The sequence below is a fragment of the Arabidopsis lyrata genome (genome assembly GCF_000004255.2).
Source record: "Arabidopsis lyrata subsp. lyrata unplaced genomic scaffold ARALYscaffold_1, whole genome shotgun sequence".
Lineage (NCBI taxonomy): Eukaryota > Viridiplantae > Streptophyta > Magnoliopsida > Brassicales > Brassicaceae > Arabidopsis > Arabidopsis lyrata.
In genome coordinates, this window is record NW_003302555.1 from 249,194 (window position 1) to 261,426 (window position 12,233).

Below are 12,233 nucleotides of genomic sequence, written 5' to 3' on the forward strand. Positions count from 1 at the left end.
AATCAAAATTAAATGCTATCATTATATAAAAGTCATTTTCGTATATTAACTTGGTCAGGCGGCCGTCGAATTTAATGTTTCACGTATAGTTGAATATTATACAGACTTAGCCAACTATATATTCTAATAACTCACTCAATTAATTATACAGCCTTCCATTTAGGTGAACCACTTAAGCTACTTTCTTTCATGTCAATCAACAAAAAAGAGTAACTAAACCGCGTGACCAAAAATATTTATGTAAACATTTATATATACACCAAATTTCATCATCTAATAAATACTCTAATCAAATAATTACTCATATTAATTAACTTTAACATATCGTGAAATAAGTGTAAATTGAAACCTTCACTTGTAGCTACTTGTAAATAGTACTCCATGGTTAATTTTGTCAAGATTGAAAGTTAGGATAAAATCGTAAAGAGTTTATATTAATTGAATTGAAAAGTTATTTAGTCGGTTGAGCGATTAAACAACCACTTTATAGAAGGCGCATTTAAAACCCCAAGGACTTCCCTCTCTTTCTTTCCAAATTCTCTATATCTCTCTCTCTCTCTCTCTCTGTTTACTACACCGCCAGTATCAAGAAAGATTCGCCGCAAGAAAACATGTCTCCGGCGAAGAAGAGCCGAAGTTTTCCTCCGATAAGCGAGTGTAAAAGCAGAGAGTATGATTCGATCGCTGCGGATCTCGACGGCACTCTGCTTCTCTCAAGAAGCTCTTTCCCTTACTTCATGCTCGTCGCCATTGAAGCAGGTAGTCTCTTCCGTGGATTGATCCTTCTTCTTTCTCTTCCCATCGTCATCATCGCTTATCTCTTCGTCTCCGAATCTCTCGGAATCCAAATCCTTATCTACATCTCCTTCGCCGGTATCAAAATCAAGAACATCGAACTCGTCTCTCGCGCCGTTCTTCCACGGTACCACAATCACCGGATCTTTATTGTTTCGATTTTGGAAACTCAGTTTTTGAATTTCTTTTTCAAAAATTTCTTTAGGTTTTACGCGGCGGATGTGAGGAAAGATAGTTTTGAGGTGTTTGATAAATGCAAGAGGAAAGTGGTGGTTACTGCGAATCCGATAGTGATGGTTGAGCCATTCGTCAAAGATTATTTGGGAGGAGAAAAAGTTTTGGGAACAGAGATTGAAGTTAACCCCAAAACGATGAAAGCTACTGGTTTTGTTAAAAAGCCTGGTGTTCTTGTTGGTGATTTGAAGAGATTAGCCATCTTGAAAGAGTTCGGCGAAGAATCACCGGATATTGGACTCGGTGACCGGACCTCCGATCACGATTTCATGTCCATTTGCAAGGTGTCTCTATCTCTCCTCTCTGGTTTCATTTGCATATCCAATTTACGTTTCTTGAAATTATTAAAACCTGATTTAGTTGGTAATTAATTAAAGAAGTATAAGTACTTAAAGACCTATAAATGCGGTGGAGAGGATTCACATGATCTATGGGCAAATGAATTAAAATTTCCCACATGATTTGTTTACTTTGTATGTGTATCATAAACTCATGAAAGATCCACAGTTTTTAAGATACAAAACTCATATAAAAGTGAATTCAAGTTGAGGAAAGTGGTCACTGACAGTGACAAAAATTAGATAGTAGAATAGAATAATAGTTTTCATAAATGCTTCCAACCTATCACCAACTACCATCACCACATAAGTTGGACGGTCCATTTAATGAATGATCCCATATGTCAATATTGTTTGAAAGTTCAATAGTATTTTACATCATTTCTTACTATAATAATCGTGAATTTTAGAATGACTCTTATTATAATATTTTAACAGGAAGGTTACATGGTGCATGAGACCAAATCAGCCACAACAGTCCCTATAGAGCGTCTCAAGAACCGCATAATCTTCCACGATGGCCGTCTTGTCCAACGTCCGACGCCGTTGAACGCCTTAATCATTTACCTTTGGCTTCCTTTCGGCTTTATGCTCTCTATCTTCCGCGTCTACTTCAACCTCCCTTTACCCGAACGCTTCGTTCGCTACACTTACGAGATCCTCGGCATTCACCTCACAATCCGTGGCCACCGTCCTCCCCCTCCTTCCCCCGGCAAACCTGGAAACCTTTACGTCCTTAACCACCGAACCGCCCTTGACCCCATAATTATCGCCATTGCTCTCGGCCGTAAGATCACATGTGTCACTTATAGTGTCTCTCGCCTCTCCCTGATGCTCTCACCCATTCCTGCTGTTGCTCTGACCCGAGACCGTGTCGCTGATGCAGCCCGCATGAGACAACTCCTCGAGAAAGGTATTTTCCATGCTCAATTATCATTATACAAAAGCAGAGTATCTCTGTTTTGCTACATATGATCCATTGGTTTGATTATCTCATGAACTCTAATCTGAAATGAACAGAGAACCTAGGCTCCATTGATTATCACTGTCACACATACATATTATCATTTTTAGAATCAAATACCTTTCGTTTCCTAAATAATAAAGCAAGAAAACAGAGCATCTCTGGTTTTTCTACACATTAATTTGGTTTCATTACTATCACATTATCTCTGTTCTTAAAAGAAAAGAGATCACCTGAGTTGTTATTTATATATTATAGAATCATATACGTTTAATGTACAAAAACACATATTTCTCTGATCTTCTATACACATAATTCCTATCATTGTAACTCTGTTTTTTTATTTTGCAACAGGTGATTTGGTGATCTGTCCTGAAGGCACAACGTGTAGAGAACCATATCTACTAAGATTCAGTGCTCTATTTGCGGAGCTGAGCGACCGGATCGTGCCTGTGGCCATGAACTGCAAGCAAGGGATGTTCAACGGGACGACAGTTAGAGGTGTGAAATTCTGGGATCCGTACTTCTTCTTCATGAACCCTCGACCTAGCTACGAGGCCACTTTCTTGGACCGTTTGCCCGAAGAAATGACGGTAAACGGTGGTGGCAAGACTCCTTTTGAGGTGGCTAATTACGTTCAGAAGGTGATCGGTGGAGTTTTGGGGTTCGAATGCACTGAACTTACAAGGAAGGATAAGTATCTGTTGCTTGGAGGCAACGACGGAAAGGTTGAGTCTATCAATAAGACCAAGTCCATGGACTAATAATCTAGCTAGTTACTGGTTGCTGCTATTTTGCTTGGGAGTGAAGTTAGGCCTTTCTGGTTTTCCCAATTACTTTTTTTTCATGTGTTGTTCGACGAAAAGGTTTTGTTGAATATGCACCGGATAATGAAATTACATTTGAAACAACGTACGTACATGTAGTTTACCATTTTCCCTTGTCTTAACTATGAATGAGTAGTAAAAACTGTCTAAGATATCTTTTTAATTGTCAACCACAACATAGAAATAGATACAAATTCTCCTTCAGAACTGCATAGATCTTACAGAGTTTGTGCTTAATCTGTTGTCCATTGCACCTGCTTACGATCAATTTCCATCTTGGTCATGACTTTGGATCAAGAAACTGACACAATGAAAAAAATTGGTATATACAAATTCAATACACAGCTAATTTCCTTTTGTTTTCACGTGAAACTTAAACACACTTGTTGATTGATTCATTCAAGCGAAATAGGACTAAGGTAGCTAGTACGAAGTAAAATGTATTTATTTTGGACTATATATATGATTTGCTTACAATAATTTTCCATAAAGAAAATCTAAAAGTTTACAAAAAAATAGAAAAATTAAAGAACCCGGTAAATTACTAAGTGGAGTATATTGCTTATAATTTCATATTGACCAAAAATTACAAGCTGTATTTTTGTCCAAATGTTTTATTTTGGAATATAAAAAGTGTATATATGAATAAATCAGAGACGTGATTGGCCTTAAACCACCGCAACTCCCGTATTTAAGTAAACGGCGACGCCTTCACCAATAACGCCGTTACATTTACCATTGGCGACACCGTCGCTCTTCTTCACCACTAGACTCTTCATGATCCCTTGGAGGTCCCTCTTGTGCAGATTCACCAGAAGTCCGTTCTTCATAAATAGCGTCAACGACATCTTCTGCTCCACTTTATGTCCCGGAACCACCGTAAGCCGGTGACGGAGAAACACCGCCGCCGCTATTGTTTTCATCTGAAGATACGCCAGATCTTTCCCCAAGCAAATCCTTGGTCCAGCATTGAACGCCACGAACCGATATTGATCGTGATTGATAAATTTTCCGTCCATCGGAGAAATCCATCTCTCCGGATTAAATTCCAGACAATCTTCTCCCCAAGTCGATTTCATCCTCCCCGCCGCGTAAATCGAGTACGTCACCGACGATCCCGCCGGAACAAAAGTCCCGTCCGGTAAAACGTCGTCGTTCTCGACGTGTTTCGAATCTTCCGGCACCGACGGGTAAAGCCTGAGCGTCTCCGAGATCGCCGCCTTCAGGTAAACCAAACGGTCGATTTCGTCGAACCCTAGAGGCTCCTCGGTCCAAGACGCGACGTCATCAGCACCACGTGTCTCGATCAGAACGGAGCAGATCTCGCGGACGATTTTATCCTCGACGGTTGGATGCATCGTGATAAGCCAGAAAAACCAGCTCAGGGCAACTGATGACGTGTCACGTCCAGCTAGGATAAAGTTAAGCGCCACGTGTTGGAGAAACGTGTCACTGTAAGATTCGGTTTTCTTCATCATGAAACGCGAGAGGAGATCGTCGTGTCTCTGGTGGGTTCCACTTTCTTGCTGACTCATCAATTCTTGCTTACGTGTATTTATAACAGCAGCTAAATATCCATCGATTTCTCCTAAGCTTCGGCTCAAGCTTACTTCTAAACCGAGCCCAAGCCATTTCTTCAGCTTCCACATAAACTCCGGTATGATAAACCGTTGAAGTGAGGCTTCAGTGGCTCGATCGAATGCCGAGGCAAAGCCATTCTCGGGAAGCCCCGGTGCGCAGGTTCGTGTGTCCTTACCGAACGCCAATCCGCAAATGTTGTCGAATGTGAGTCGTAGTATTAAGTCTTGGAGATCAACCGGTTCTGATTTGGCTTGAGCCGTTTCAAGAATTGGACAGAACCGGAGCTTAATTCCTCGGTTTACCCATCTACCCATGGCTTGCCGCAACGTCCTGAATCATAACAATACCGAACCGGCTGTAAGTAGGAGTCAATTGTAAAAGAAATGCATGATGAATTCGAGAAATCAGGATTAAACCGAGCGGTTTGGTACCTTGTTGTGAATTCGAGAGCAGCGGTTTTGCGTTGGAAGAGCCAGGTGTCACCGTCGGAGTTGAAAATACCTTGACCGAGAAGATCGTGGAAGACGGATTGCCATGTAGGACCTTTAGGGTAGTTATCGAACCGGGTCTTGAGCATGTGTTCGAGATTCTTAGGGTCACACGTGACAGTCACGAGACCTTGCTTCTTAGCCAAGAAAGGCACGGCAAAGATACAAGTCTGGTAAGTGCCACCGCACGCACGGAGGTTCTCGGTGATCCATTCATGCATTCTGTCACGTTGCTCTATCAGACCAGGAAGACTACCCAACAGAGGCCAGACACGTGGACCCTTCAGCCACCGTGAGATCCTCTTGAACCATAGCCAATACCCTGTTACCACCGCTACGAGAAGCATCGCATTGGATATTTCCATGTAGCTCTCTTATTATTGTTTCCCGAGAAAGTAAAGTAATGTGGTGATTATTTAGAAGAGAAGAGATGCGAATGAATGATTTTTCTACGGAAATTTATAGGGAGAAAAAAGAGGAAGAAGCTTCTCTGTGATTTTCACAATCTGTCACTCGTAACTATCAGAATCAAACCCTCATTAATGAACCTCCGCTGTTATCGTTGAGACAAGTATATATGTAAATTGGTTTTTATATATAATGAGAGGGTTTTCAGATTTGGAAGTCAAGAAGTGGTAAAGTGGTGTTTATGCTTTGCTGGTACCTAATTTTGCAGCGAAAGGAATAGTTTCATTTAATGAATTTCATTAAATGATCATATGTATGTATGTGTATAAGTAATTACATATAGAGATCCCTTACATATATATTGATGCAACTGTGTGTAGTGAATTAAATGAGATTAGTTGAGAACATAGGGCACAGAAAAAGATGGTGGGGAAGAAGAAAGAAGTAAAAAAAGTCGTCTATTTTAAAATTTAGAAGTTTAGGGTTAAAAGATTAACACATGTTGAGTTTGGTGGTGAGCTAGATTTAATGCTATAATAATTTATAGGTACAGCTACAAGTGATATTCCAGATTTTGGTTTGGTTTGTTTTGTTTATTTGGTTTGTGAAATTTTTGGAAAATCAAATGAAATTGTAACTGAAACAAAACTAATATTTAAATAAAATTATTTCGATTTGGTTGAATCTACTTCAACCTGGATTTGGATTATTTGGTTCAAGGATCTATGTAAGAGATTAAGTTTCCGTAATTAATTTTTGCATAATTCGATTTAGTTTGGTTAAAAACTGGGTTTACACCTACATCTGTGAGTAAATCTAGGTGAGATCTTGCATCAGTAGTATGGTGAGCTTTTATTTTTATTGTTTATATTTTTCTATTTAAATAAAATTAAAAGTTTTGTTAATTCTTCCTTAACAAAATTTCCTAGCTAGTTTTGGTTTACCGGTTTTAAGATTTGGTAAGCGACTCCATATCTTTAATAATCGATAATCATAGGAATGAAGGAAGTAGTGTTTACTTTAGGAATACACTTTCCTGAGTTTCTTCTTCTCATTATTAAGCCTACAAAGAAAACACTTGTTGTGTCCCCATTTTGACTTTTTTGGTTTCTCCTTTAATGCCTTTATATCTTCGATTTTTACCGATGAAATTCCTTAAATTAACCAAAAACTGAAAACCAAAGTGGGACATGGCAGCGGAATATTAAGTAAGAAAGATGTCATTGAATAGTATGTGAAAGTCAAAATAGTTACGCTGACTTTAGTTACCATGCGACTCGTAAATAAATGACATCATTATATATATGACTTCATATACATATCATATTTTTAATATTTGTGTATATATTTGCCTTTTTTAATGTTGTAGAAAAGGCTGTTACATTATTTAAACTAGATTTGTCATCGGCTTTAAAATGTTTCGATGTGGGACAAAAAAACTTTCTTATTAAACGTTCACTTTGTCCCCACATCCATACATTACAAGTTTCAAATTAACCGAATTGGGCCAAGTTACTTGGACCGGACCCATGAAAATAAAAGGAAACTGATAAGTCGGCGTTATACTGTGCACATCCCACATCGTTTAGTTGGAACTTGTCCCTTGAAACTTGTCCTATAAATTAATGCACCTGCTTCTTTAGTAAGATATCAACTGGACTTTAAAGTCACGGCCCATTTTTTGATAAGAGGCCTCTGGGATTTAAATGAATTCCAACGTAAGTCGGCCGATTCGGCCGCCCACTTAATGGGTTAGGCCCTAGTTTTTTTTTTCTCACAGGTTTTTTCAGTCTTTTTGTAAAAATTGTTTTCAACGTTTTGTTTTTTTTTTTCTTTGATAAGTGTTAAATTTTTTAATTTTGTGTAAACTAATTGGATACAACATCCAAACCCCTAAGAGGTGTTCTAGGTTCAATATGGTTTACACATTATTAAATTTTTAACACTTGTATTTTTTTAAAATGTTTTGTTTTTTTTTTCTTTTTTTTTGATAAGTGTTAAATTTTTTAATTTTGTGTAAACTAATTGGATACAACATCCAAACCCATAAGAGGTGTTCTAGGTTCAATATGGTTTACACATTATTAAATTTTTAACACTTGTATTTTTTTTAAAATGTTTTGTTTTTTTTTTCTTTTTTTTTTGATAAGTGTTAAATTTTTTAATTTTGTGTAAACTAATTGGATACAACATCCAAACCCCTAAGAGGTGTTCTAGGTTCAATATGGTTTACACAATATTAAATTTTTAACACTTGTATTTTTTTAAAAATGTTTTGTTTTTTTTTTTCTTTTTTTTTGATAAGTGTTAAATTTTTTAATTTTGTGTAAACTAATTGGATACAACATCCAAACCCCTAAGAGGTGTTCTAGGTTCAATATGTTTTACACATTATTAAATTTTTAACACTTGTATTTTTTTTAAAATGTTTTGTTTTTTTTCTTTTTTTTTTATAAGTGTTAAAGTTTTTAATTTTGTGTAAACTAATTGGATACAACATCCAAACCCCTAAGAGGTGTTCTAGGTTCAATATGGTTTACACATTATTAAATTTTTAACACTTGTATTTTTTTTAAAATGTTTTGTTTTTTTTTTCTTTTTTTTGATAAGTGTTAAATTTTTTAATTTTGTGTAAACTAATTAGATACAACATCCAAACCCCTAAGAGGTGTTCTAAGTTCAATATGGTTTACACATTATTAAATTTTTAACACTTGTATTTTTTTAAAAATGTTTTGTTTTTTTTTTCTTTTTTTTGATAAGTGTTAAATTTTTTAATTTTGTGTAAACTAATTGGATACAACATCCAAACCCCTAAGAGGTGTTCTAGGTTCAATATGGTTTACACATTATTAAATTTTTAACATTTGTATTTTTTTTAAAATGTTTTGTTTTTTTTTTCTTTTTTTTTGATAAGTGTTAAATTTTTTAATTTTGTGTAAACTAATTGGATATAACATCCAAACCCCTAAGAGGTGTTCTAGGTTCAATATGGTTGACACATAATTAAATTTTTAGCACTTGTATTTTTTTAAAAAATGTTTTGTTTTTTTTTGATAAGTGTTAAATTTTTTAATTTTGTGTAAACTAATTGGATACAACATCCAAACCCCTAGGTGTTCTAGGTTCAATATGGTTTACACATAATTAAAATTTTTAACACTTATTTTTTAAATGTTTTTTTTTAAATGTATTTTTTCTTTTTTTTGATAAGTGTTAAATTTTCTAATTTTGTGTAAACTAATTGGATACAACATCCAAACCCCTAAGAGGTGTTATAGGTTCAATATGGTTGACACATTATTAAATTTTTAACACTTTTATTTTTTTAAAAATGTTTTGATTTTTTTTCTTTTTTTTTTGATAAGTGTTAAATTTTTTAATTTTGTGTAAACTAATTGGATACAACATTCAAACCCCTAAGAGGTGTTCTAGGTTCAATATGGCTTACACATAATTAAAATTTTAACACTATTTTTTTTTTAAATGTTTTGCTTTTTTTAAAAGTGTTAATTTTTTTAATGTTGTGTAAACAAATTGGATACAACATCCAGACCCATAAGAGGTGTTATAGGTTTAATATTGTTTATACACAATTAAAATTTTAACACTTGTATTTCTTTTTTAAATGCTTTGTTTTTTTTCTTTTTTTTGATAAGTGTTAAATTTTTTAATTTTAGTGTAAACTAATTTGATACAACATCCAAACCCCTAAGAAGTGTTATAGGTTCAATATGGTTTATACATAATTAAAATTTTAACACTTGTTTTTTAAAAATTTTTTTTTGTTTTTGTTTTTTTATGTGTTAAATTTTAGTTAATTGGATACAACATCCAAACCCCTAAGAGGTGTTATAGGTTCAATATGGTTTACACATAATTAAATTTTTAACACTTGTTTTTTTAAAATGTTTTTTTTTTCTTGTTTTTTTTGATAAGTGTTAAATTTTTTAATTTTGTATAAAATAATTGGATACAATATCATCTATACCCTAAGAGATGTTATAGGTTCAATTTAGTTTTACATATAACTAAAATTTTAAGGGATAAATTTTAAATTTTTTAAAACAAAACCGGACACAACATTCTGTCTAGATTATTTGGTCTTTAAGTGTTCCAAGTTCAACATGTTTACACATAATAAAAATTTTAACATGTAATTTATTTATTTTACTCAAAAATATTTTAATTTTGATTAAACTTACATGTTTAAGTAAATGGATTAGAAATGGGTTTAACATGTAATTTATTTATTTTACTCTAAAATATTTTAATTTTGATTAAACTTACATGTTTAAGTAAATGGATTAGAAATGGGTTTAACATGTAATTTATTTATTTTACTCTAAAATATTTTAATTTTGATTAAACTTACATGTTTAAGTAAATGGATTAGAAATGGGTTTAAGCCTCTTTTTCGAGTCCCTTTCCTTCTCTTTATTTTTTAGTAATTTTTTCTTAAGTGAACATTTAATAATAAAGAAAAACTCTTTGTATTATATTGCTCTTACAAATTAATGTTTTATTTTAAATTTTAGAAACACAAATTGATTTTTACTCTACTATACATTTAAATTTTACGTCATACTAAAACTCATTAACACATTCAAAAATTTGAAGTATGATTATTTTTAATTTTGTCTATGTTAAAATTTGAATTATATTATTATTACTAATAAAATAATAATAGGGAGACTCACAAAAATACCCCTTTTTCAATACCCCTTTTCAAAAATGCCCCCTTTGGCTGTCCATTTTTAAAAATACCCCTTTTTATGTACAAAATGACTAAATTACCCTTCTTTTAATAAAAGATATTACAAATATATAAGGAAATATAACAAAATTAGGTTCACAAAATACAAAATATTTTTGGCGGGAAAAGTGATCCCACAATTTTTCCCGCCAAAAACACTTGTAAAACCTTTAAAATACCTTGTAAAATTTTCCCGTAAAATTTTTTCCCGCCAAAAAATTTTCCCGCCAAAAATTTTTTTTGCGGGAAAAGTGATTCCGCAATTTTTTTGGCGTTAAATTTTTTGCGGGAAAAATTTACAAGGTATTTTAAAGGTTTTTTACAAGGTATTTATAAGGTTTTACAATGTATTTTAAAAGGTTTTACAACGTATTTATAAGGTATTTATAAGATATTATAAGATTTTACAAACTATTTTATAAGGTTTTAAAAGTTATAAGATTTTACAAGTTTTTTATAAGGTTTTACAAGTTGTAAATACTTTATAAAACCTTATAAGTACCTTGTAAAACGTTTTAAAATACATTGTAAAACTTTACAAAACACTTGTAAATACTCTGTAAAACTTTTAAAATACCTTGTAAATTTTTCCCGCCAAAAATTTTCCCGCCAAAAATATTGCGGAATAACTTTTCCCGCAAAAAAAATTTTTGGCGGGAAAATTTTTTGGCGGAAAAAATTTTTACGAAAAAATTTTACAAGGTATTTTAAAGGTTTTTACAAGTGTTTTGGCGGGAAAATTGGGGGATCACTTTTCCCGCCAAAAAATATTTTGTATTTTGTGGACCTAATTTTGTTTCAAATAAGGGTAAAATGGTCATTAAAAATTAAAAGAGGGCAAACTTAAAAATGGACTCTCAAAGGGGGCATTTTTGAAAAGGGGTATTGAAAAAAGGGCATTTTTAACAAATTCTCATAATAATAATAGTAGTTTTACTATTGTAAATTTTTATTTATTTTATTTTATTCGTTTTTGTTTAATTAAAACTTATATAAATTATAATTAACATTAATATAAATTGTAATTAGACTTTAATGTAAAAATTAAAAAATATTGACTAATGACTTGGCTTTTTTTTGAATTGGATGTTTAACATGATGATGTGTATACCTTAAGAAGAGAGAAAAGGAGAGAAAATTCTCCAGCTGTATATAACTCTTCTAATTGTTAATTTTATTTTGTAAACTGTTGATTTATTAGTTAGTTAAATTATAATTTATGTTGAATGGATTATTTACATAAAAATATGGTTTTTGGTGAAGGTAGGAATGATTTGCTAAGGACAGAATGAGATTAAAATATTTATAAATGATAATGTTTCAAACAACAACAATATACATATTTAAGTTTGATAAATTTCGCAAACGACCCTTTTCTAAAACTATCTAAACCATTGAATAACATTTATGACAGCAAATGCTTGTTTCTACAAATTTCAGCCTAATCGCACCCCATATAAATGGGCTTTTGCAAAAATGCCCCCTTTTTAATGCCACTTTTCAAAAATGCTTCTTTTTAAAAACCTTATAAAAAATGCTCTTTAAAATATAAGATTTACCCAAATATGTATGTAACATTATTAAAACATACACAAACTACATTTCTATGTATCTAAAATCTTATAAATACTTTATAAATACCTTATAAATGCATTTTAAATACCTTTAAAAACCTTTAAAATATCTTGTAAAACCTTTGAAAAACCTTTAAAATCCTTTAAAATAACTTGTAAAACCTTTAAAAACATCTTATAAAACCTTATAAATACTTGGATCGAGTCTTCAAGTAGTAGTTACAATCCATAAGTACCTTATAAACCTAATAAATTTTATAAAAATTTC

At 32.7% G+C, this 12,233-nt stretch overlaps 2 protein-coding genes across 2 annotated transcripts; one reads left to right on the forward strand and one right to left on the reverse strand.

The window, feature by feature from the left end:
• The first annotated feature begins 503 nt into the window (after nt 1–503).
• Nucleotides 504–3,312, forward strand: LOC9325425 (glycerol-3-phosphate 2-O-acyltransferase 4). The gene is made up of 4 exons (XM_002889315.2): nt 504–922; nt 1,001–1,313; nt 1,806–2,280; nt 2,686–3,312. Exons 1-4 carry the CDS (start codon nt 612–614, stop codon nt 3,093–3,095), a joined length of 1,509 nt encoding a protein of 502 aa, XP_002889361.1. The 5' UTR covers nt 504–611; the 3' UTR covers nt 3,096–3,312.
• Nucleotides 3,313–3,682: 370 nt separating this feature from the next.
• LOC9325426 (cytochrome P450 86A4) lies at nt 3,683–5,793 on the reverse strand. Its single transcript, XM_002892005.2, has 2 exons — nt 5,171–5,793; nt 3,683–5,069 (listed from the first exon to the last, which is right to left on the reverse strand). Exons 1-2 carry the CDS (start codon nt 5,590–5,592, stop codon nt 3,827–3,829), a joined length of 1,665 nt encoding a protein of 554 aa, XP_002892051.1. The 5' UTR covers nt 5,593–5,793; the 3' UTR covers nt 3,683–3,826.
• Between the last annotated feature and the right edge of the window lie 6,440 nt (nt 5,794–12,233).